A 27,722-nucleotide genomic window follows, 5' to 3' on the forward strand; every position below is an offset into this window, starting at 1 on the left:
ACACAATTGTGAAGTGGAACAAAATTTATTGGATAATTTAAACTTTTTTAACAAATAAAAAACTGAAAAGTGGGGCGTGCAATATTATTCGGCCCCCTAGCGTTAATACTTTGTAGCACCACCTTTTGCTCCAATTACAGCTGCAAGTCGCTTGGGGTATGTTTCTATCAGTTTTGCACATCGAGAGACTGACATTCTTGCCCATTCTTCCTTGCAAATCAGCTCGAGCTCAGTGAGGTTGGATGGAGAGTGTTTGTGAACAGCAGTCTTCAGCTCTTTCCACAGATTCTCGATTGGATTCAGGTCTGGACTTTGACTTGGCCATTCTAACACCTGGATACGTTTATTTTTGAACCATTCCATTGTAGATTTGGCTTTATTTTTTGGATCATTGTCCTGTTGGAAGATAAATCTCCGTCCCAGTCTCAGGTCTTGTGCAGATACCAACAGGTTTTCTTCCAGAATGTTCCTGTATTTGGCTGCATCCAGCTTCCCGTCAATTTTAACCATCTTCCCTGTCCCTGCTGAAGAAAAGCAGGCCCAAACCATGATGCTGCCACCACCATGTTTGACAGTGGGGATGGTGTGTTCAGGGTGATGAGCTGTGTTGCTTTTACGCCAAACATATTGTTTTGCATTGTGGCCAAAAAGTTCAATTTTGGTTTCATCTGACCAGAGCACCTTCTTCCACATGTTTGGTGTGTCTCCCAGGTGGCTTGTGGCAAACTTTAAACGAGACTTTTTATGGATATCTTTGAGAAATGGCTTTCTTCTTGCCACTCTTCCATAAAGGCCAGATTTGTGCAGTGTACAACTGATTGTTGTCCTATGGACAGACTCTCCCACCTCAGTTGTAGATCTCTGCAGTTCATCCAGAGTGATCATGGGCCTCTTGGCTGCATCTCTGATCAGTTTTCTCCTTGTCTGAGAAGAAAGTTTGGAAGGACGGCCGGGTCTTGGTAGATTTGCAGTGGTCTGATGCTCCTTCCATTTCAATATGATGGCTTGCACAGTGCTCCTTGAGATGTTTAAAGCTTGGGAAATCTTTTTGTATCCAAATCCAGGTTTAAACTTCTCCACAACAGTATCTCGGACCTGCCTGGTGTGTTCCTTGGTTTTCATAATGCTCTCTGCACTTTAAACAGAACCCTGAGACTATCACAGAGCAGGTGCATTTATACGGAGACTTGATTACACACATGGGATTCTATTTATCATCATCGGTCATTTAGGACAACATTGGATCATTCAGAGATCCTCACTGAACTTCTGGAGTGAGTTTGCTGCAATGAAAGTAAAGGGGCCGAATAATATTGCACGCCCCACTTTTCAGTTTTTTATTTGTTAAAAAAGTTAAAATTATCCAATAAAGTTGTTCCACTTCACGATTGTGTCCCACTTGTTGTTGATTCTTGACAAAAAAATTAAATTTCATATCTTTATGTTTGAAGCCTGAAATGTGGCGAAAGGTTGCAAGATTCAAGGGGGCCGAATACTTTTGCAAGGCACTGTAACTGATGTTACTCGTCATGTTCCACACATTATTACATTATACATTCTATTGCATCAGTCACATCAAATATATTAACTGATTTTTAATTTTTTTTTTTTTTTTTAATTTCACCTTCATTATATAAGAGTATAACAGTATACAAACTTTCACTTTTCAAACGCTGTGACAAAAAAGCCTTTTTGCTTTTCCTGTTGGACTGCACCGAACCATGATCTTTGTGCCGAGTTACGTACAGAACCGTGACTTGTGTGTAACATCATACCCCTAATGTATATAGATATATTTTCAATATGCAGATGAGGCTCTGAATCTCCTGACTTAGCTCTAGTTGTGATTAAGAATTGATTAAAAAAGTTTGGGGCAAGTGACTATTTTTGTAGCTTCTATAAGGACGACGCCAACTTGGTGATGATAATGCACACCCAGCAGGAAACAGTACATTATTTTCAATTAATTGTACCCACCTGGATGCCACGAACTGTATGTATAAAAAAAAAAAAAGTTGCCCAAGAATTTAAGATGATGCTCGCCACGCTAAATGCGAATGCTATGCTAACGCTGTGGGCCACCTAGCCAATAATCATAGCATATGCAACGGCGTCACCTCCCCCTTCCCTACTCCCCACTCCGGCTGTGCTCTCTTCTTCATTCAACCAAATTGTAGGAATGTGCCCCTACACATCCTCAGTAACGTTAATGGCTTTGCAAAGATGAGAAAAGTAATTAATTAGATTACTCACTACTGAAAAAAATGACGCCGTTAGAAATGCCGTTATACTCTAATGCCGTTATTAATAACACTGATCTCAACGCTGCAAGCTGATTTGTGATGCGTTTTGAGTTCATAGCATCTCATATCACTATCACTATCACTAGGGTGCTTATATATTGTACATATATAATATACTCACTCGTGAAGTCACGTCTTTTTTGACAATGTTTATTATAAATAGTAAATAGTGCTGTATTGTACACAAAAACAAAAAAGATACAAAATTGTTTGGGGGAGACATGTATAATGAACATTGTTTTAAGACTTACTTAAGCAATTACATTTGGTCATTTTAAAAGACACAAAGCAATTGTGTGACACTAAATAAATAATTGAAGTGAACCCCAAATTCAGATGAATTCTAAATCAATACATGCAAAAGAAAATAATGTGTTCACCTGTAGAGATTTTTTTTTCTTCCGTTTTTGGCTTATTGACTTTTTTTTTGTAAATCTGAACAAGTTCTCCTGATTAGTCATGCTCACAACCCAAAATAAATGACGGCATGGGAAAAAAATAATAATAAAGGAGTATTTCTCAGAGGACACTATGATGAACATGTGGTCTGTGCTTGTTTATGAGGTATGAAGGTATTGCACTTTCTTTGGGCTGCAGTGGTGTACTTGTCTCGTTCCACACACGACCCACACGGTCGTATTTAAATCATCTTCAGCGAGACACCACATCAGGATAGATTTATGTCTTTTCCATCGTTGTTAGCCTTCAGAAGAACATCTGGCCTTTTTTGACGAGGAACAAAAAATCCATTCATCCCCAGTCAACCTGGTCCCAGTGAGCAAAAAAATGTTTGGATGGGATGGCTTCCCCCCTAAAGAAGCAGCAAATTTCATGTTCTTTTGACTCAATTTCCTAGTGGTTCTATTGACCAATCAACATGTCTGGCTCCACCCTCTGGGTTGTTGCCTCGAGTGTTATTTTGGTGCCCCCTTACAAACTTCTGACGATGCACTCCTTGGTGAAAAAGGGGCTTAAGTCTACCTCGCATCGCAAAAATCAAGTACAGAATCTTGAATGTATTAAGAATCCACCAACCCCTCCCCTATTCAATCCTGCTTCTCCTACTTAGGCATGAACAAGCGGGCTCGGTTCTTGTAGCATGACGAGACGCAGAAGGTAACCGGAGAGGTTGAACCTTTGGTCCTAATTATTCCCGTCCAGCCCGCCATCAGTGCGCCCAGCGTCACAGTGATGAAACCGCACCGCCACCACCGCAGCTCGCCATCTCCTGCTCTGGCGGTCCTCTGGTCAGCCTTGGGGTGGTTGGCGAAGGCAACGGTTGGGGTGAGCGGGGGCATATTGTGGGTCAATGAATGTCAGATTGGCAGGGTGGACCTCCACATTGAGAAGAAGGCAGTTTTAAATAATGAAAGGCACCTGAGGATGAGAAGGGGAGACAAAAGAGGGTTGAAAAGTTGAATGATGGAAATGAACACAGAATGGTACAGTAGTGCTGTGGGATACAATTTTAACTTTTTCCATGAGCACTCTTTTAATTTAAAACACCTGAACTTCGAATCACATTTCTTTTCTTGTAAGGAAAATAACACTGTATAATACTGTATAATGTTATATTTTCAACAGTTTGGACACATCTAGACGAAAGTTCGTGACAGCAGTGGATGAAGTACTCACTTATTTTGCTTAATTAAAAGTACAGATACAGGGGGGAAATTACTGAAGTAAAAGTATCTAAGAAAAAAATACTCCAAAGTACAAAAGTACTTTACAAGTAAGAAGTGAAAGTATTTTCTCCCAATGTAGAAATGTAATATACAGTGGTACCTCCACTTACGAACGTCTCTACAGTGGTATGAAAAAGTATCTGAACCTTTTGGAATTTCTCACATATCTGCATAAAATCACAATCAAATATGATCTGATCTTTGTCAAAATCATACAGATGAAAACACAGTATCTGCTTTAACTAAAACCGCCCAAACATTTATAGGTTTTCATATTTTAATGAGGATAGTATGCAAACAATGACAGAAGGGGGAAAATAAGTAAGTAAACTATCACATTTAATATTTTGTGTCCCCCTTTGGCAGCAATAACTTCAACCAGACACTTCCTGTAGCTGCAGATCAGTCTGGCACAACGATCGGGACTAATCTTGGCCTATTCTTCTCTACAAAACTGCTGCAGTTCAGTCAGATTCCTGGGATTTCTGGCATGAATCGCTGTCTTTAGGTCATGCAACAGCATCTTAATGGGGTTCAAGTCTGGACTTTGACTTGGCCACTCCAGAACGTGTATTTTGTTCTTTTGAAACTATTCTGAAGTTAAGTGTGCTGTGGCAACTCATTGTGTATGTGAGAGGCTGTTCTCAGCAGCGTGAGCGTCAAAGTGTGAGTGGATTTGAGCGGACTCACCCAATGAAGCATTTAACCCTTTAACACCAGACGGGTCGGCGGCAACACGTTCACGCATATCATCTTTGAGACCTTGTCAGGCTGTAATTACGTCACCCACGTGCCGCTGGTTAGTCTCATATGAAAGTGTGGAAGTTGAGTTCTACGACCAAGTCAGTCGACCAAATAGAACGAGAGATAATGTCATTCGAGTTTTATAGTTTTATTGCCCTCATGAATAAATATTAAAACACTGCATGGACCATGTATTTATGTCATCACGGGGGCAGTCGTGGCGCAGCTGGTAGCTGGAGTTGTCCTTGGACTGAAGGGTCAGCCGTTCGATTCCCGGCTATGACAGCCCACTGTCAAAGTGCCCTTGGCCAAGGCTCTGAACCCTAATTTGCCCCCAATGGGTTGGCAGTACCTTGCATGGCAGCAGCACCATTGTTGTGTGAATGTGTGCGTGAACAGGTAAATGTGTGCTAATGTGTGGATAAATCCGCTATATAAGTATTTGCCATTATTTCCAGCATTTCTTGTCCTTTTTCAAAATCTAAAGCGCCACAAAAAACGGCATATCCCAGGAGCCATTGTGAGGTAGCGAAGGACAGACGTAATGTGAACATTTAATAAATTGCCGAGCAAGACGCCACCTAAGGAGAGAGAGCCGAGGTAGCAGGCAAGGGCCTGTTGGATTAAACGAGCGAGTCTGAAACGTCCGTAATGAATCGAAAAATACATTTGGCGCAAGTTAATGCATTATTCCATCAACTCGAGGAGGAGGATGGGCCAGATTTTTCATTGTTTTCTTTGGATGATATTATCAAGCTTCAAAACATTTAGTTGAGAATGTTTGGTTGTCAGTGGGACATTAATATTACAAATTTTGACAAAAAATGTTGGGATTTTTGGTCCCAAGATGTTGATTATAAGTGATCGGTGAAGAAACAACAGTTTGGACATGATGGACCATGAAAAAAGGGACCCAACCAGGCCATTGTGAACATTTTTTTTTCTTTGAAATATAAAGGCAACATCAAAGGTATGCAAGTTCGGACAAAATCGGCCCAGGTGTTAAAAGGGTTAATGAAGATAAGCATTTGTTTACGTTATTCTTGCTTTAAAATAATTCACATTATAAAGGCGGCACAGTAGGACAGTAACATGTTTGGAAATTTTTATTCAAAAAAAAAAAAAAAAAAACGGATTGGGACTCGGTATCGGCAGAGTCTAAAAATCAGCTGACTTGGATTCGGACTCAGTTAGAAAAATATGCGATCGGGACATCCCTATTAAAATGTTTACAAATTAGAATAGATAATAATATGGATATAATTATATAACGGAATAATTATTTGTGCTTCTTAATATGAGCACTGTTACCAAAATGAGTATTGTACATATTTAACTCATTGGCTACAATGAACGGCGATGGACATCCAATCCATATGAACTGGGAAAGTTGCCATGAGGATTGGACATCTACTGATGATAAACGACTCTAAATCCACGTCATTGGACGTCTCTCATCGTCAATGTCACCGAAAGAGTAAAGAGTTTAAAAAATGGTTTAAAAGCAGGTGAGAATGGAAAGTGGAGTCTCGGGTTGAACAATAAACTTCCACCAAAAACAGGTGAAGAGCTTTGAGAATCTCTTGAGACCCTCTTTGAACCCAATACAGTTGGTAGAGCGAAGCCTCCGCCTGGATCCCTCTAGTTCTGCTCCGTTGATCAATAACTAAATCTGACCTCCTGTTGGACACATGGTTTTAATACAGGCCTGCCAAGGGTCATAATCGCCCCCTGTTAAAGAGCCCCTTCCTTAACACATGTACGCGCACACACACATACATGTTTCCCCTTACCCAAAAGCTACATGCGGTTTTCTCCCAGGACGGGCTAAATTAATGAGCTCAAGATGTAGCCACTGATGGGCCAGTCAACATGTGCTAGTGTACCTCACTAGGAGCCACCCGCTTCAATCCCCCTCCTGTCAAACACACTTTTTAGTAAGTGGCTCCTCTCTTAGAGTCGCAAACACAGGGGTCATTACATGGATAGGTGAACCGAACTCGAGTCCGATCATCATGGGGGTCACGAAAGGACAGCGAGCCGGCTCCCGCCCCCAATATGGGTCAGCGTCAAGCCATTTGATGAGGGTAATGTAAACGAAGGTTGCCAGGCCAACGACGTATGTACATGTAATTTCAGTGCATTTGAGATGGTCACTCATCAGAATGGTTAGTGCAATTAACGTGGTTTATGTTAGTCAGAAATCCTAAACTCAATTGCGCAACCCGAGCTGGATACAAAAGAATAGAAGTTAACATACAATTTAAAAAGAGAACTGATCTTATTTATAAATGTATAGAAAGAATTTGTATGGATTTCTTGAATTACTGTCTCTCCAAACCGGTCGTCAAGGGCCACTGTGAGTCCTGGTTTTTGTTCATACCAACTGATCACAAATAGTTTAACCAATGAGGTTTCTGCCAAAAGAAGAAGCACCTGACTGCAATTATACACATGTAAGGCACCAGATTGGTGCAAAAGTGTCTTCTTGTTTTGTTGGAACAAGATCCTCAATCCACTGCGGGCCTGTGTGGAATAGTTTGGAGACCACTGCTTTATATGGTACTTTTGTAGCACTAAGGCTATTACCGTATTTTCGGACGATAAGGCGCACCTGCCTATAAGCCAACGCCCTCCCCCCCAAAAAATGGCATTTGTTCACAGATAAGCCGCACTGAACTATAAGCCGTAGCTGTCCTCAATGAATTATGGAATATTTACACCAAAAGGTATTAACCAGTAATACTATTTATGACAGCGGCATCATAAGACTGTCAAAAGATCAAATGAACCACCATCAAGCTTTGAACCAATTAGCTGAAAAGCTTCATTGCTTCAAGAAGCTTCATTTGGCCATAACTGCACCCTCGGGGGAGACAGTCAACCTCTGCTGCCACCTACTGTCAACACTACTGCCGTCTAACATGCCTCATAACATGCATTGCAGTGTTACAAATGTTAATCACAATTAAAATTCATGTTCTGTGCTAATTATTTCTTCAGTTACTGTTCCAGTTGTTTCATTAACTGCTAGTTATGGTATTTGGTAACACTTTATTTGACAGTGGCAAAAGTGTCATAAGACCATCATAATTATGACATGACACTGCCATGAGCATTAATGAATTCTTATGACAGATGTCACTTTGTGCCATCCGGCAAAATATCTCACTTTTGAATGGATGTTAAGATGCGAGCTAGACATAAATAGAGGCTTATAGTCCGAAAATTACGGTATATATTTTCTCAGTGTGTGTGGCTTTAAATAGAATTGTAAACAACTGACTCTTTCTGAAATACAGGGGTTCTCTGAAATACAAATGACTGAATTTAGATGATTTTCCTAAGAGACTAGCCATCATTCAGCTACATGCTTTGACTTGGCAGTGCAGATAGGAGGGCGCTATGGTGAGAGGCACAGGTGAGCAGGGGTGAAGGTGGGCAGGAACGATCCGATTTTGCCAGTCTCACCAACGAGACGTCGCAACAATAATCACATGACTTCATTATACCAATCAGACGTAACAATACAACACATGACCACACACAAGCGCAATCACAAATCCTATGATCATGCCGGCTTGTTCAATCACGTGGGGTTTTTAAAGCGCCGTAAAAATTACACTATTTGGCATAGAGTCAACATTACTACGAACCGAGAATTTCAACCTCCTCCCAGTTTTTATTTGGCATCGATAGACCACAGATGAGTGATAGGTCCATTACGCCTTGTACATTCAAAACATTTTTGTCTGATACCTTCATGTTAACACTGAATATTATCCATGTTGTAGTGTTATAACTCTTTCAGCCAGACAGTCCCAGTGAAATATGATCTGCAGTGCCCCAGTATAAATTTCACTCTTAAATAAAAAAATATAATAATAATAATACTTTGGAGTTTTAAATCTACATGGCATAACCTATAGAATGCACATACAGTTTTGAATATGGTCATATTACTCTATTCTCTCCATTTACACAACCTGCACATGGCTCCTTAATATGCACGTAACGTTGGCTGTCATAGGCATATGAGTTGATACTCTTGCGAAGCACTTTCGAGAGATATACTGCGCCCATGTGTGTCAGGAGATCTGACTTCCCTAATAGGGAATGGGACGTACTACGTCATTGTTTGGACGCGCCTCCATGCTGGCAATATGATTCACTTCCGGGTCGGCAGACTCAATGCGGATTGTAACGTGTGGTCGTGCTAAGCTAACTCTTTCGGTGTTTTAGAAAGAAATTATGGGTGTGTATTGTTGTGTTACCGGGTGCAACAGCTTCTCCTACGACTAAAAAAAGGGCGAGGAAAACTGGACTCACTTTTCACCGTTTTCCTGCATGGAGGACCAAATATCAGATCGCGAAGGCACGACTGATGGCTGGATTGCAGCGGTTCGTCGGAAAAGCATTTCTTATGATCATATTTCTGCTGGAATGAGAGTATTCCCCTCATCTCTACTCTTGTAAGTTGAACGATTTATCCGTTTTGGTTTCAATACGGTTTTTTTTGTGTGTTTTTTTTTTTACTGTTGTGTAAATCTGCCTCGGTAGCAATGCTAACCTACTCCTCCTCCCCTACCTGTTGTGTTACTAGGAAAACCTGCATATGAAATGCTGACAACACATCCCGATTGGTCACCATATCTCTTCTTGGGTTATTCTGAGGTCAAGCGCACCACATCGGAGCGTTATGAGAGGTTGGAAAGGCGAAGAGTGCACGCTGAAACTTCAGTTTGCTCTGCTCTTACAAACACGATCCTAAGTGTTGTTGTGAAAAGTCAATAAAATATGAATACCAAAACATGACTTGAACAACTTCTTGACAAACTGTAACTGCTTGTTGTTTACTTCAGGTCTTCATAATAAACAGGTGTAATAATTACAAAGTCAGGTGACTTAATTTTGTTATTCTATTTGGAATATGCATTGACAATTTTTGGACAGTGTTGTAGACAAGAACTGGGACTGATAAGTTGCAATAGATTTATTTCAAGTAATGCAATTTCTCCAATACGATATTTTAATTGACAGTTTAAAATCTTTAAATTAGTGCAAACAAGGCCCACCCTCTGACGGTGGCAGCAAATATTATATAATTATAAGTAATACACAAATACAAGATCACAATAAACGTGTCTTTGTCAAAGCAGTTTAAAACACTATTTACTGGCCTTGGGTAAATTGCCAGACAGGATAAATATGTGCTTTAAAGTTCTTGCATTTCCATTTTAAGTATTGCAAGTACTAGTCTCCAACACAGTATTTGAACTGACAGTTTAAAATCCTTTTAGTACAAAATGGCCCACACTCTGGCAGGGGGCAGCAAATATTATAATACATAATACATTGTAAAAAGCTATATACTATATAAATACAAGATCACAACAAAACCTGTATTTTTTCAAAGCAGTTAAAAAACATCCAGTGGCCTTAGGTAAATAAAGGTGTAAAAATATGTACTTTACAGTTCTTGCATTTCTATTTTAGGTATTGCAACTTTTCCAACACTATTTGAATTGACAGTCTAAAGTCTCCATAAGTGCAAATAAGAATATTATAATTTAAAAATAATAATAGAATATATAAATTCAACATTACAATGAAACGTGTCTTTGTCAAAGTGGTTTAAAAAAAAAAAAAAAAATAATACGTCACTGGCCATAGTTAAATAGCCAGGCAGAATAAATATGTGCATTACAGTTCTTGCATTTTCACAAGTTAAAAGCCCGCAGTTCATCGACGAGAAGGGCAGACCCAGATGGCGTCTGCAGCAGGGGCTTGTTTGAGTCCGACACAGGACAAATGGAACCACTCCATTGAACAAATTTTCTTTGTCAAATGATCCAAGAAGAGAGATGGTGACAAATCGGGATGTGTTGTCAGCAGGTTTACCTAGGAATACAACAGGTAGGTGAGTCGTAGTAGGCGAGCATTGCTACCGAGGCAGATTTACACAACGGTGTGATAAAAGAAAAACGTATTGAAACCAAAAGTGGATAAATCGTTCAACTTACAAGAGTAGAGATGACAGGAACACACTCTCATTCCAGCAGAAATATGATCATAAGAAATGCTTTTCCGACGAACCGCTGCAATCCAGCCATCCGTCGTACCTTCGTGATCTGATATTTGGTCCTCCATGCAGGAAAACGGTGAAAAGTGAGTCCATTTTTCCTAACCCCTTTTTTTGTCGTAGGAGATGCTGTTGCACCCAGTAACGCAACAATAAGCACCCATATTTTCTTTCTAAAACACCGAAAGAGTTAGCTTAGCACTACCACACGTTACAATCCGCATTGACTCTGCCGAACCGGAAGTAAATCATATTGCCAGCATGGAGGCGCGTCCAAACAGTGACGTAGTACGTCCCATTCCCTATTGGAGAATCCTTCAAATGTGTTGTCTGTAATTCACTGCCAAGCCACTAGAGGGATGTGGCGTTATGTTTGTACGGTTTTGGGGCAGGATTGTTGACTACTTCTGCTAGTCGGAGAAAAAATAAACAATGCAAGATGGAACTCTTGAAAGTAAATATTCTGCTCATCAACACTGAATAAATATTGAACATACAAATGTTGACGGGCAGGCGACGCAGAAGACGGTTTCGAGGCGGTCTGGCCGACTTTTGATGCCGCACAGAGAGTTTTAGACTCGGGTGGAGAGAGCTAGCTGTGGCGGCTAGCTTCAAACTGGCGTCGAGCACTGCGTTCAAGGTCTGCAAAGCCCTCCAGCCTGATTTGTTTGCCGTGTCCTACAACCAGCCAGTGGGAAGCCATAGCAGATTTCTGGCGTCTAGGGAACTTCCCAAACTGCGTTGGGAGGCTTGATTTTAAGGTTATCATAAAAAGCACCGAGGCACTCTCAATCAGTGATGATGTATTGTGTGTGTGAACTGTCTGTTATTGAAAATTAAAGATCAAAACAACTCTTTTGACACCAAATCTGTGCTTTATTCTTCATATACTTGAAACATATGTACACAGTAAATGATGAAGTGCACCAACCAAAAATACAACATAAAGTGATAAAAAGTTGGCAGTTTTTGGCCGACTGTGTCACCGCTTCGTGTGGCCACTCGATTCCGACCACCCACGTCTCGGTGGTTCTTCCATTTATTTATTTTTTCGATCGCCGACCTTGCCATTTGGCAGTCACAATAATAATTTCTTGACGAGACTTGCTCTTCGATGATACTCCTGTCGGCTTGGTGCATTTTTGCGTGTAGAAAATAATGTTTGATTCTATTCTACAATGGCGGTGTTTTCGCCCGGAAACAACAGTCTGAGCGGACCAATCACACACAGTCCGTTTTCGCTACGTCAACGCGTCTACGCGACGCGAAGGTTAGAAAAATCGAGAGGTGCGCGTCAGGCTACGGCGTAGGGTCGTAACTCGATTCTTCCTTGACGGCGTAGGTCTGACGCGGAAGTATAACTCGGCCTTTAATATGGGATAAAAACAATGTTGCTACATACATAGATGGGCAGCCTATTTTAATTCTCCAACGATATATCACAAGTTGAGTGACTGTTTGGCACGTTTTATAGATGCCAAATAATAGAGATTTTTTTTTTTTTTTAATTACTCCAACAACACTTAAATGCAGCATTAATCATACGGTGCGTGTGCCAATCATACAGTTGACAGTGTAAATTACATTTTGCCACTTACTTTACAGATCAGTGCCAGATAAACTACCCATCCATGTTGTTAATTTTTACCTCTGTGTTGATGTTTGTTTGGTCGCCTATTCCTGTGAATTCATATGGTTCAACTTTACTCTTTACGTATCAGACAGCTAATAGCAGTAAACTACTCTGGTCACAAATTGAAGTAGCAGATAAGTTGCCATCTTATAGCTAACTGGCTATGAATACAATGACAGTGCTCTTCTGAAGACAGTACACAAGAAAGCCTGCCCGTCTCATCAGACCCTAGGACATGGTTCCAGTAATCTATGTGCTTTGTTGACATGTCTTCAGCAAACTGCTTCTTGTGTACCGTCTTCAGAAGAGGCTTCCTCCTGGGGTGACAGCCATGCACACCAATTTGATGTAGAGTGCGGCGTACGGTCTGAGCACTAACAGGCTGACCCCCCACTTCTTCAATCTCTGCAGCAATGCTGACAGCACTCCTGTAATGGGTCACATGACATTTTGGAGAGAAAATGACAAGCAGTACTCAATTTGGACATTTAGGGATGTTCCTTTTTTCAAAGAGGTATACTCACTTTTGTTGCCAGGGGTTTAGTTATTAATGGCTATATTTAAAGTTATTTTGAGGGGAAAATAAAATAACTATTATATAAGCTGCGCACAGACTACTTTTCATTGTGTCAAAGTGTCATTTTGTCATTGTCCTATGAAAAGATATACTTAAATATCAGCAGAAATGCGAGGGGTGTACTCACTTTTGTGATACACTGTATGTCTTACAGCGCTCTGTAAAAAATGACATATGGATTTCAAGCCTACCTTGCTCTGACTGTACTGTCCATACTGGTACGACGGATGGTGGTCGACGGCGTATGCTGGCGAGGTGTAAGAGGGTGGGCAGTAAGACTGTGTGCTCGGCAGGGTGGGCATGCCGGTCAGACCGGGTAAGGCTTCCAGTCGCTGGGAGCCATGACAACTGGCAGCCATACTGGCATTAGGCTCCAAGCCTCCGGTCAAAGGGGAGAGAGCGAAGTCACTCTGTGGCTGATGAGGCACTCCGCCTGGGTTCAAAAGGCCCATCACCTGTAGGGAGAGACAGAAGGAAACTGGAAGGATTAGAGTTGAGAAGAAAAGACATTCAATCAACTCTACTCAGGTGGGCTCAGAGAATTGGAAGCACAGTCATTGTTCATTGTCAAACCACTCTGGTGAACCTCATACATGTGGTTTCTTTTTATTCTGCTTCATGAACACGGGGACAAAGGAACAAGGGCATTGTTTCTAAGATGAACTTTTTGTCTGGAGAATATTACTGTCAAAATTGTGACGGGAGTTCTAGCACAAACAAGCCAAACATTTACGCAAGTTCAGCAACTTTGAAGTGTTCAAAAATTATGTTTATGTCTACGCTCAGACTGGTATGTCTGTTTAAAGACACACCCTCCTTCCCAATCTCTTGATGCCCTAAAATCACCGTGTCCTTGTGAGGCCTGGAGGCCAAAAGGGTACGTGGGAACGAGGGGAAGAGGTGTGTGTGTGTGTTCGTGTGTGAGACATCGCCAATATGTTGAACCCGTACTGTGAGTTCTGTGCGTATTTTCTTTGCAGTTTTTTAACTGATTTCTGGGGGTAGCACCGGGGATGATACATTCAGAACAGCTGCACACAGGTTTGCGTGACGAACAAAGTCATGAAATAGTCTCCTTAATAAGGGGGGTGCATGGAACAAGAACTAGAGGGAAAGAGTTACAGTCTGTGTAATGAGCAGTCAAGGTGGGGGCCAGGAACGGGAAGACAGCAGAAATAATGAAAAAGGATGTTCTGATGCAAAAAACATGAGGCTTCCGAAACTGCAGGCCACCTGGCACGTGTCCTCTGATCATACCAATGTATTTTATGTACTGTAAGCTGTCAATGGTCAGACCTCACACATTGTTACATTCTGTTATCACTTTATTTCACTAATAAAGATCTAAGCAAGAAAAATTCATTATTAACAAAATATTATGGCAATATTTTACCAAAATCATCAAAAGTACCACAAAAATCTGACGAAATACGAATTTAAAATTACTTTTGTTTTACTAAATGTAAGTCCAGCAGCGCTTGAAACACTATGATGGAAATACTTTAAATGTATTAAGTCTGTAATATGTAAGACGTTTTATTTGGTCATTTTGATTGTGCACAAAGTAGCAATTAGTCAAAAACATTACTTAAGCAGTTATTTATAATATGATGCAAGCAGACGTGGGCAGTAACGCATTGAATTTACTCCGTTACATTTACTCAAGTAACTTCTTGGTAAAATGTACTTCTAAGAGTTGTTTTACTAAGCCATACTTTTTACTTGAGTCGATTTGTGAAGAAGAAACGTTACTCTTCCTCCACTACTTTGAGCTAAACTAGTCGTTATATTTTTCCTCTTTATTCTACATATTAGATTTGTTTTTTTTGTTTTTTTTGACAGCGATGCCAACAGTAGCTCTACCAGTTTCACCAATGAGACGTCGCAACAATAATCACATAATAACATGGCTGCATTTAACTAATCAGACTCTAGCTTGTCATTCTTCACACCAGCCTGTTCAATCACATGTCATCTTTAAAGCACCGTAAAAAAAAATGAGTATTTGACATAAAGCACTGCTGTCAATATCATTCCAAAGTCCGGATTTAAACCCTTTCCCGGTTTTTAATTGGCACCGATTGACCATGGGAAACCGGAGAAATGACCTTTTAATTTCATACGACAATCTATGAAGAAACTATTCACTATTCATCATAGGAACTATTTTCTCCACTAGAGGGCACTCTGTGATTTGTTTTGTCTCGCTGGAATTCAATGTTTTTTTTTTTTTAATTGTATTTATTTGGCTTAATGGGGTGGGGTATGTACAGTGTAATAGTTAATAATAGAACACTTTATATATACTAATGGCCAAAAGTGTTGGCACCCCTGCAATTCTGTCAGATAATAATCAATTTCTTCTAGAAAATAATTGCAATTACAAATGCTTTGATTGCAATATCTTCATTTATTTTGCTTGCAATGAAAAAACACAAAAGAGAATTGGATCTTTTTTTTCCATTATCAAATCATTATCATTTTACTCAAAACTCAAAAAATGGGCCAGACAAAAGTATTGGCACCCTTTGAAAAATCGTGTGATGCTTCTCTAATTTGTGTAATTAACAGCACCTATTACTTACCTGTGGCAATAACTAAATCACACTTCCAGCCAGTTAAAATGGAGTAAAATTGACTCAACCCCTGTCCTGTGTCTTTGTGTGTGCCACATTCTGAGGTCTTGAGAAGCAAAATTGTGTGGAAGCATGAGCAATCGCAAGGCTACAAGTACATCTCCAAAGACCTGAGTGTTCCTGTGTCCGCACCATGCGCAGTGTCATCAGTAGTGTTGCACGGATACCATTTTCTGGGCCCGATACCGATACAGATACCTGGCTGTGCAGTATCTGCCGATACAGATACCATTCCGATACCACTCTGTTTGCAAAAAAAAAAAAAAAACATACATACATTTATATATATATATATATATATATATATATATATTTATTTATATTTATAGATTTTCGATACAATTCAATACATTTAGTGCTCTGAAACAGAAAATACAACTGTTATTATTATTATCTTTTTTTTTTTTTTTTTAATTTGCTAACAAGCAAAAATAACAGTGCCACCATATAAAAAAGCATTTTAGTGCATAATATTTATGTGCTTACTTCTTACTGAGCTGTAGAAATTTTGTATATATGTGCTGAGAACAATTTTTACTGTTTGTAAAGTGGGGCACACTGTTGATTGCTGCAGCTCTCTTAGCAGCTATATTTACCATATAAGCAAAACATCCTATTTGTGGTCCGAGTCCATCTGTAACATGTACTGAATTAACAGTATTTGCAGCATTATCTATAGTCACTGGTATGGATTGATTTGGCCTGCTTAACTTCTATTCAGTGATGGCGGTTTCTAATTCATCAATATAGTATATGGACTACGCGTCGCTCTGGGCTCACGCAGCTAATGGCATGGGATCTAATGTAGCACATCTAGGTTTCTATTTGATGAGATCTAGTGTGTGCGCGCGAGAGTTGGCATGGGATCTAACATATGTCATCTAGGTTGCTATTTGATGATATCTAGTGTGCGCGCTGCGCCGCTAGAGTGTTTTCTGGCCACAGAAGTCACTTCTGCTCATTACTGCACAACACCAGCATATGACATTCGACTTTCATAAACAGAACGAGTTTGAAGTACGCCGCTCTTAATTTGCCACTCATTGTTCATCATGAAACCATGAGTTTGCTTCGTCTCCCACGGTCTTAACCTTTCTGATCCCATCGGCGCTAAAATAACAGGCGTTAGCTTACGCATGCTAGTCGTTTGTGAATGCCATGTTAGATGAGCAGCGTAACATCGCGGATATGCGTTGTAGTTTACATCCTTAATATTGAAAACAAAGGTGTTAATTTCGTTTGGTATTTTCGAGACAAAGACATACAAATGTCATGCATCGGGATTCGGGAAGTTAGCTCACATGGGGAGGACAGTACATTTGCGTCCAAGTGATGCCAGGAGATGGTATCGGCGCCCTAAATGTTGGTACTCGTCGATACCGATACCACCAATTCGGGCCAGATCGGCGCCCCCTGCCGATACTGGTATCGGTATCGGTGCAACTTTAGTCATCAGTACGTGTAACATCCCTAGATGTGGACGGAAAGGAAAAATTGACAGGAGACTTCAACTAAAGATTGTGCGGATGGTGGATTAAGAGCCTCAACTAACATCCAAACAAGTTCAATTTGTCCTGCAGTCCGAGGCTACAACAGTGTCAACCCGTGCTAACCGTCGGCGTCTGTATGAAAAGGGACTCTATGGTAGGATTCCTCGGAGACCCCACTTCTGACCCAGAGACATACAAAAGCCAAGTTGGAGTTTGCCAAACCTTACCTGAGAAAGCCAAAATGTTTTTGAAGAATGTTCTCTGGTCAGAAAACAAAAGCAAAAGTACAGCTTTTTGGGAAAAAGCATCAACAGAGTTTACAGGAAAAAGAAAAAAAAACGAGGCCTTCAAAGAAAAGAACATGGTACCCACAGTTAAACATGGCGATGGTTCCCTGATGTTTTGGAGTTCCTTAGCTGCCTCTGGCACTGGACTGCTTGACCATGTGCATGGCATTATGAAGTCTGAAGACTACCAACAAATTTTGCAGCATAATTTAGGGCCCAGTACGAGAATGCTGGGTCTCCCTCAGAGGTCATGCGCCTTCCAGCAGGACAATGACCCAAAACACACTTCAAAAAGCACTAGAAAATGGTTTGAGAGAAAGCACTGTGGAGAGATCTGAAAACGGCAGTTTGGAGAAGGCACCCTTCAAATCTCAGAGACCTGGAACAGTTGGCCAAAGAAGAATGGTCTAAAATTCCAGCAGCGCATTGTAACAAACTCATGGATGGATACTGGAAGCGATTGTTTTTGTTATAATGTCATTATGCTATTAAGGTTGTGCTACTAAGTATTAGGCTGAGGGTGCCAATACTTTTGTTCGGCCCATTTTGGGAATTTTGTGTAAAATGATAATGATTTCATTTTTTTTGTATTCATTTTCTTTTGTATTTTTTCATTGAAAGCAAAATAAATGAAGATATTACTACCAAAGCATTTGTAATTGCAATCATTTTCTGGGAGAAATTGAGCATTATCTGACAGAATTGCAGTGGTGCCAATACTTTTGGCCAGCAGTGTATATAATTTTGTTCGGAGAAAAAAAATAGTTTCAAACAAAAAAAAAATCAACATCGTACGCAGTTACACACATTGTTACTCATTACTTGAGTATTCTTTTCACCAAATACTTTTTTACTTGTACTTTAGTACATTTTTGGATGACAACTTTTACTTTTTTTGTTGAGTAATATTATTTTCAAATAATGCTACTCTTACTCTTGCTTAATTTTTGGCTACTCTCCCCACCTCTGGACGCTGTTACACGCCGCCATAGGCGGCGTTGATTCATGTCAGTTCATATCCTGTTTTATTTTGGTGGGTTCCCTTTTGTTGCTCAGTGTTACCTTTGTCAGTCTTGTCTTGCCTTCCCCTTAATCACCTGAGTGCCCACACCTGTGTATCATTAGCCCTAAGCCTTAAATTCCCCTCTTTTGCCTTGTCTTGTGCCAGTGCGTTTTTCTTGTTAGAGAAGCTGTATGAAGCTATGACTCCATCGCCAGTAAGTTTTGTTCTTGTCATGTTTTGTTTCAAGTCTACATTGCCGAAGATTTCATGTTGTTACTTTGATTTCATTTGGACCTTGAAGCTGGCCTGTTAAATGCCAGTAAAATAAAAGTCATTGAGAACTGCATCTTTCGTTGTCTCTTGCATTTGAGTCCAGCCGTGTGTGCCCCGCCCGTGACAGACGCAAGTGAAAATGTAAAATGCAATAAACATTGCATTTTGTAAGATATACCAGTTGGATGTAAAAGAGTGGACACCAACAGAGGACATTTTGTGCTTAGCCCTCAGTTCAGCTCAGCCCTAGTTTTGCAAGTCTATTGCAAGTGTATTTTTTTATTATATCCAATTTCTTGGATATTTAGCTTTAACAGAGTGGATATTTTATGATCAACCACACTGAACATACTTGATAAAACTGTAAAATCTTGACATTTCTTAAAGGGACACTAACACAACAGAGTGGACAGTGACACTGGGGACGAACAGAAAACCCTTTGTTGTTGTTTGTTTTAACTAAATATTATATTTCAATTCAAAAACAACGCATAATTAATAATAGTTTATCCAGGACAATAAAATCATAAACATTATTTTGGATTCTTTTTACTTTCATTTGTTATTTTGTAGACTGAATTTGAATTTGAACACTGGGGGCATAACATGATTCCATAACGACCATTGAACAGAAGTAAATTTAAAAATTGAATTTAAGGAGCCTTTACCCTTGAATTTATAATCGACAACAAAAAATATGTTGAATGAGTAACTTTAGTGAAAATACAGCATAATTTATACCGGGGACACAAATGGCACTCTATTTAAAAATGGCCTGTAAAAAAATAATATATAAGATGGTAATGTGGATCGCTTGATTTTTGTTCTAAAGCGGCTGTGGTAGAGGTACTAGGCGTCCTTGATCCTACATTTCTCCGGCGGCAGTTGACAGTGGTGTCTGTTTTGCGGTTGTTCCGGGGATTAGGTCTCAGGGGGGGCGCAAATCCCAGCTACTCGCTTCCTTGGTGAGAACGGATTGCTTCGGTATGCACCAGATCAGCAGAAGGATGCCAGAGACCTCGCACCCGAAAGGGAAGTTGCCACTGCTCTGATCACGGCCCTCTCCCTTTTCCGACAACAATCTTCCACATCTAAAGTCAACCTTATCCATATCAGTCACTCTATACTCATATGACCATATCAGGTGTTAACTGAACATTTGAATCTCCTGATGGGTTTAAGAGTGATGGCGTGTACGGCTCACTATCGAAACTGCAGTTAAGATAAGCTAATAAAGGAGCTTTAAAAGCTAGAATTTTGGAAAAAAAGAAAAGAAAAAAAACAATACCTTTTGTCTTATTTCTGAAAACAGTAATTATGATTCGACAAACAAGCATAGGCCGGTATTAGATTCTGGAAATGTGATAACTGTTGGCAAAATTATCATGGTTTCACGGTACCATGTGTAGCAAATGCGGCTCGAGAATTATCTAGGGCGGATCGCACAGCAACAACTTTTTCCATTGATCATGCTCCATTGGTAGACTACATCAGTAAATGTAAAGTAATCACATTTTTTGTGACAAAATAAAATGCTGTGTAACACTGGAATTACTTTTTGTCCTCAGAAAACAAATAGCTACAGTCATCAGAGCAGAAACAAACACATGTTAGCCATGCTAGTTGGCCTCACTGCCAGGCCAAAAGTATTTGAATCAGTAATCTGGTACTTGCATTGCTGGTTACATTTTTTTAAAACTGTACTATAGTAACTGAAAGATTTCTGGAGATTTTTGCGATGTTAGCTTTGCTTTTGCAGGTAAACCCCTTGTTCCTGTTCCTGTTGATTTGGGGACATTTCAGGGTAATTTCCTGTTGATATTAGGCATCAATGGAATCGACAAATATGGCTGTCAATGGCATCAACTTACTTGGGCCCCAGTCACTGGGCTGTAATGGTAGGTTTTTGGTCAAAAATCACAACCACCCATGTTTTCTGCCACTGAAAATTAAGGGGAAATTTTGGACATTACAAACGAACGGGAACGTTTTTGGCAAATTCTGTATCGAATTTTTATGCCCCTTATTGAAATCTTTGATGTATGATTTATGTGAATTGGATAAAAACTGTAGCATTAGATACTCTGTGGAAAAAACATTTTTTCAAACCCTGCGTTCTGAGCGAACTGTAATTTTTTTTGGTAGTCATTCAAATGATAAATACAGCAGTACACTTTGAATATGATATGTGGGATAATCAGCTCATAATGGCCCCATCTTGTTCTTCTAATTTGATGAATTTGAAGAAACTATAGAGCCAGAGGAAACAACCAATTATCAAAAGGAGAGTTGACATATGAAGTGTCAGTCATTTGTCGCCCACTTACAGACGCACTCACAGTGGACATACCTCATAACAGAGACCTGAAGTTGGCCCCTCATCAGACGCAGATTTATAGAAAAACTATGTCATTTGTTTGTGCCGTGTTAGTGCTTGTTTGTGCTGGCAAATTTTTCGTTTGCGCTGCTATCATTTTTGAAATATTGAAAATTCTTTTATAAGTCAATCTGAGGTCACCCAGCCCCTCATTATGATTAAAAATGGCTAAAAATGGTGTCGATCAATTGTGATACCTTTGTGCTCTAAATATTTTCGTTTGTGCTGCTATCGTTTTATAGATAGAAATATTCATTTGACCCAGAGTGATAATGTCAATCGCAGCATCTCCGTCGCAGCTGGCGTAGCGTACCAACTCTCTCAGTAACAGAAGGGTGTCCTAACCACTAGTGCAAACATAGCACAAACAATTTTTCAGTAAATGGGGGGCTTGAAATATTAATTTCGAGTGATGAAGGGACTAACAGCACACAGTACACTGCATTATGTTATACAATGCTGTTGTCCAAAGATGTGTCACAAAAATACAACGTCACGGACTTTGCCTCGGGGAAAATAATAAAATAGCTGTTTATTCATTTTGGGAGTGAACGGAGTTGTTAGAATCCTGAATTGTAATCTATTCATAAAGTTTGACTGACCTATCTGACTGTTTTGTTGACTTCCCTTTCGTGGAGCTCCATCTAATAGATGCATAACGTAACCCAAGCCTCTACTGTAGCGTCTATTCTATGAGCCTGATAATGCGGTGTGCTTTAAATATGAATACAATTTTAAGATAGGCCATTATCCCTAAAACTGTCAACTATATATCGCATTTTGAGAGACTCTGTAACTGAGTCAACACTATATGTGAAAATGAAATGGGAAAGAGAGCTGGGCCAACTGATACCAGAGGAGAAATGGAACAACATGTGGCTGTCACACTTATCAACATCACAATCACCTAAATGGAAGGAATTCAATTGGAAAAACTTAATTCGATACTTCGTCACACCTATAATTAAAAGTAAACAAACAAATAGCCAACAATCTTGCTGGAGACGATGCAACGACTTGAATCCAGACCATACACATATACAGTATTTTGTACATGCATTCATATTCAATCATTCTGGGAGAAGGTTCACTCATCTCTCTGTGATATGAGGGATACACGATTCCCAAATCATGTCAGGTATTATATCTGGGACTTTTAGAGGATGTAATACATAAAGAGGACAGTATATTGTGAAAATTCTCCTTGTGGCTGCAAAAAAGGCAATAACAAAGAACTGGTTAAGAACTGAATCTCCAACATATGAACAATGGCTGCTAATAGTGGATGAAATACTCGACATGGAACGTCTAACATATAGATAAAAGAATATTTGTTTTGGGAAAACCTGGGGAAGTGGCTGACTTACAGGGGGAAAAGGGTATAATATTGATCTCTGGCTCATCATGATAGAGGGGAACACAGGCCCGTTTGGTGCTCATTAGTTATATTTTTCTTTATGTTTGGTGTTGGTGTTATTCGGTGGTGGGAAATGTCATGTTTGTGTTTTTGTGTGAAAATTAGAAGAAAAAAAAAGAAAAAAAAAATCTTTAAAAACCAAAAGATAGGCCATTCATTGAAGGGGCACCTTACACAGGTAGTCCCCGGTTTAGGAACGAGTTCCATTCTCATGCGGAATTAACCCTTTAAGTAACCCTAAATCTCAAAATAACTATCTGAAAAGGCCAAAAGTATTGTATTATGTTTAATGATAGAGGATACACTGCCCTCTGGTGGCAGCGTTGGGACTGGCTGGACTGTCGCCTTGTATACGACTGAAGCGCAGACTCAGACGTCTGACATAGATAAAGGATAGCTGCGCTCTGGTTTGGCCCACATCAGGTTGTAAGTTGTTTCAGCTAATAATTGTTTGTGTATGCATTTATAATATCATACCGCACGAATGCTATTTTTAGATCGTACATCGACATCTTAACCAGGAAGTGGGTCAACATAGACACCCCCTCGCTTTAAAACTATGGTATTACTGCTTGTTTTCTGCCGGTAGCCTCCAAAAAAAGAACATGCCGAGTTAACACTGCTGCTATGGAACTTGTAGAAACGACTCTAGACATTACGACATACGAAGGATGTTTTCTTCATACGTTTCCCGAAGCCAAAAACTCAGAGGAAAAAATTTGAAGAATGGATCAACTTGTGCGGACATCAAAAGACAGGTTTAACGTCAGCAAGGTGAAGCCATTCACCTTCATATGCACTAATCATTTACTTGGGGGCCATGGTCCTACAGAGGACGAAGAGGTAAGCCATTTTGATATTTTCACTTGTTTTTTTAGCGTGGCATTTTGGCGTGCTGCTTCTGTCTGACAATGAATGACCTGAAAAAAATTAGAATAGTATCAAACTGCCACTGTTGTTACCTTTTCTGTTGTTAAAAAAAAAATTTAGTAAGGGGGAAGTGTAAATTAATTATAGAATTAAGATTTGTTATTAATGGAAAAATTAAAAGTGTTCCTTGGCTGTCACTGAGTAGAATTTGTGATCGCTACACAAAAATAGCAATGTAAATTACCCCCAAGAACAGTCAGAGAGGTAAGACAACCAATGGATATAATATATCAGAAAGACAGGGCATATGGTGGTAAAGGATAGATTGTTGAAACAGGTGAATGTCATTGTCAGTGGCGTAAGGCAATGCACAAAAGAAAAAGGTGTCCATAAAAAAGCTACCTCTGGATCAGGTCGGCTCTTTTTTTTTTCAGCCCTCGACACTCAAGCCATCTCTTTAACTGAACATTTGTATGTTCTTGCACATCTTTACCAGTGAATTTGACACCAGGGAAATCATTTTCGCACAGAATTGGTAGGTTTCGCTCAGTAAACATCTTGTTCGTACACCATTTCCATGTACTTACTATTTGGGACAAACGGGAGGTTGACCCGCCTAGCAACAATTGCTAACGTCATGAATATCTATGAGCAAATGTGACATGTTGCTTGCGGTATCCCATTGTAAATACGATAGCATTCAGAGCATTTATGCGGACTTTCGTTAGGTAAATTAGGCTGATTTAATCCAAATTTACATATTGGTAAGACTAGATGGACATTTGAACACCAATTGATCAGTGTCAAGTGTTTAATTGTTAAAAGGTGTGTTGTTTTGATCATAAGTGTGCATATGTGTGTTACAGAATTGTCAAAAAGTGAAGGAAGTAAAAATCTTCAAAAAGCACAATTTGCTGTCTGTACAGCTGAACAACTTCAGATTTAGTGAGGACAGAAAACATGTTAATAAACTAAAGTAAAAAAATGAGATAGGCTATTGTGAGGTACAATAAGGTACTGTATATGTGATAAAAAAAAATACTAATAATAAAAACAATTTAAAAATGGCAGACGAGATTCGGGCGTCGTAAAGTTGAAATCACATAAGTCGACTACTACCGGTAATGCGGTGCGCCTTATAATGCAGAAAATACAGTAAATACATTTTTTAAATTATTTTACCCGATTTCCCTCTTCTAAAATGACATGCTATCGGGGACATCCCTAAAATGCATCATGTTATACTGTTAACTGCTTTAATAAATATGACAAAAATAGATTTTGAAAAAATGGGCAGCTAAGTTCTTCTTAAGGTCTTCTATAACTCTCAAAGTCATTGAAACCACTCCTGCTCTTATTTAGCCTAAATTAGGAAATTAATTATTTCCCCATCTGAAATGAAGCAAACTGCGTAATACGCATTGCTCAATACGCATTCAAAACACCGCAATGAATACACAAATTAAAAGAAATTAGCCAACAAAGTGAATAATATGCATAAATTACACACCACGTTACAAGGGGATAGATTACTTCATTCCCTTCAATTAAGACATTGGGCAAATGTGTGATTGCAATTCCAGACTGACATTCCTGACAAACCGTATCCATGCAAGACCTTGTGTTTGGAGCAGCCATCTAAAGGTTAACGCTGAAACCAGCCAGTGAGCCGCTCAACCTTTGGCCTTTTTATTGCCATGCCAGTCACTTTGTAACCCTGTTACAGAACAAGACTGTCTACAAGTTTAAAAGTGCATTCCACAAACTTTCTGCAAACAAACAATGTGTGGCACAATGACTTATCATCCCTATTTATCGTTCAACTTACTCTTATCAAAATTGAATTGAAAAACCCATTTTGCAGGCGCAACTGTTTCTTTCATTTCAAAGCAGTCAATTTCATTGTTAGCTACCAATCAGGCCATAGTAAAGACACTCATTTATGTTTAAAATACATACAAACACATACGCTCAAGGTTAGTTTTAAACCTGAGGCGCTTCGTGTGTTTATCTGCATCTGACAGGATGCTGAGAGTCTCTCTCATGGGAATTAGTACCCAGCATGCATTGCATCAGGGGCCGACCACCCTTTGTGGTGGCTAAAAGCTCGTTTTCCGCCTGTTAGACCATCTTCTGGCCTGGTAGGGAGCCGCTGATGGAGCCTGATGACTGTGTAATCGGCCATAATTGTCTTTTCAGTTTTGATTTGTGTCATCACACCACATCCATACTCATACGCATTCAACTTGGCCACCTTCCTTTAAGGATTGACATTTGGCACATTGAAAATTCATCAACCTATCAGGATGAACACAAATGAAATGCCACCTTTTTTCTATATCAACCAGAATCTGGTCAATGTCAAGCAGCGAACATGTCAGACGGCGTGCGAACCAACCTGAGGTGAGAGGCTGTTGCCAATGGCAGCGGGGTTGACGGTATTGGTGTGTCCGGACGGGGCGACGAAACCGTCCGAGTATCCTGAGAAGCCGTGACGTGCGGAAGACAGGCAATACGCCGAACCTCCGTCCTGAGTGGCGGACGATGAGTTGAGCCCGCTCTGATGCACCGAAGTGGGCGGCAGAGGCTGTGGTCGATGGACTGTGCTGGACTGCTCAGCGGCTGTTACAACAAACAAAAGCCCATTTACAACCATATGCAGATGAAGTTGAAAGAGAGCAAATTACAAAAAACTGTGATGTCCAGTGGTATCTCTACATACGAATTTAATTCAGCACGTGGTTTGTAAGTCGAAATGTTCGTACATCGAGCGGGATTTTCCCATAACAATACATTATATTTCGATGAATTTGTTCCACAGACCAAAAACCTACGCTAAATCCTTAATAACTACTGCTGGTCCAATTACAAATACAAATCGGAATGATAATAATATAATATAGATTATTATTATTATCCAATGAATCAGGTTCTAATGTGGCGGATGTGTTTTGCATGCTGTTCCTGAACGCCCCATGTGACTGACGACAGAGTGAGAGAGGTGCGGAAGAGTTTATACTTTCTCTTTTCATGTTGTACAGTGGTACCTCAACTTACTAACGTCTTTACAAACGTTATTTTCAGGTTACGACATATTTAAATGGCAACATTTTGCCTCTTGTAATGAAGAAATTTCTGCTTGCGAGAGGTAAAAATACAGTGATCCTTCGTTTTTCGCAGTTGATGGGGACCAGAACCCGCCGCGATAGGTGAAATCCCGAGACGTAGCGCCCCAACCAAAAAATAATAATTTTTTTGTGTTCAATGTATTTATTCAGATTTATCATTGGAAAGACATACATATAAGACGTTTTCCAAAAAGTATAATTTACAAAAAACTACATTTTTTTTAAATACTGGTAAATAGTATTTAAGTACTTTAAATGTAATAATTATGATAAGTTTTAAACATGTTACTTTCCCACTGAAATATTTTCAAACAAGAAAAAAAGTAGACGCCCAATCCATTTTTAAAACGTAAAAAATGCTTGTCTTCATTAAATGCTGCATTGAGTGTGCACTCAAATTCGCTCCAGCTGCTCACTTACACACAATGAGTTGCCATTGCATCTGTTTAACAAGTTAAAGGATGATTGGCGCATGCGGTGCTTTGAAGGTCGACCCTAACCCTGGCAAGATCATCATTTACTTTAATAAGCATCTCCAGTTCACTCTTTGACAAACAAAGAGAAGAGAGGGCGGCAGGGAAGGAGGGAGAGACGGACTACGCGATCGGCTCTGGACGGACAGAAAAATCCGCAATGGACTGAGGGCGCGAAGTTTGAAATGCGAAGTAGCGAGGAACACTGTACGATACAACACTGTAAAAGATACGTATGTACTTCCTGCTTTCCGCTTTTAAATGTCGCACAATAAGATCCTGCTGCCCTATTGGTCATAATTTTTCAGTATGCTGCTCTCCTATTGGCCTATTGTTGATGACGTTTCAATTTGGGTGTCGCAGCACAGTATGATGACGTGCACAGGCGCAACGGTGTTATCGTTGCTATGGCGGGTCGACGTCTGAGCCAAATGAGCACAAGGCTCCTCGTGTTTTTGTCTTACGAAGAGTTTTTTTTAAGCCCACATACGGTTCATTACATTAGTAGTATATTAGAGCATAGGTCTCCTCGCGTTTTTGTGTCACAAAGAGTGGGATAGGCGAAAAGCACCATCGATCTCGTGAAAGAGGACGTTGCCTCACTCGAAAGGTAAGATATATATTTTTCTTTTTTTCTCTGCATTTTGTTTTATTATCTACTTCTTTACGGGTATGTTAGTATGTATATGGATTGATTCAAATGTGTTTGGCTGTTGGTTTTTTTTTCCCCAATTAAAAATTTTA

The 27,722-nt window shown here is 39.8% G+C and overlaps 1 protein-coding gene across 1 annotated transcript in view; it reads right to left on the minus strand.

The window, feature by feature from the left end:
• Positions 1 to 2,520: 2,520 nt before the first annotated feature.
• pax3a (paired box 3a) overlaps positions 2,521 to 27,722 on the minus strand; it is a 54,496-nt gene continuing 29,294 nt past the window's right edge. The window contains exons 7-9 of the mRNA XM_057856640.1: positions 25,776 to 25,999; positions 13,216 to 13,479; positions 2,521 to 3,680 (exon numbers count right to left, since the gene is read on the minus strand). Of these exons, the coding sequence (XP_057712623.1) occupies positions 3,663 to 3,680; positions 13,216 to 13,479; positions 25,776 to 25,999 (506 nt within the window). The 3' untranslated portion in view covers positions 2,521 to 3,662. The remainder of the gene's footprint in view (positions 3,681 to 13,215; positions 13,480 to 25,775; positions 26,000 to 27,722) is intronic.

This window comes from Corythoichthys intestinalis, chromosome 14 (genome assembly GCF_030265065.1).
Source record: "Corythoichthys intestinalis isolate RoL2023-P3 chromosome 14, ASM3026506v1, whole genome shotgun sequence".
Taxonomy (NCBI): domain Eukaryota; kingdom Metazoa; phylum Chordata; class Actinopteri; order Syngnathiformes; family Syngnathidae; genus Corythoichthys; species Corythoichthys intestinalis.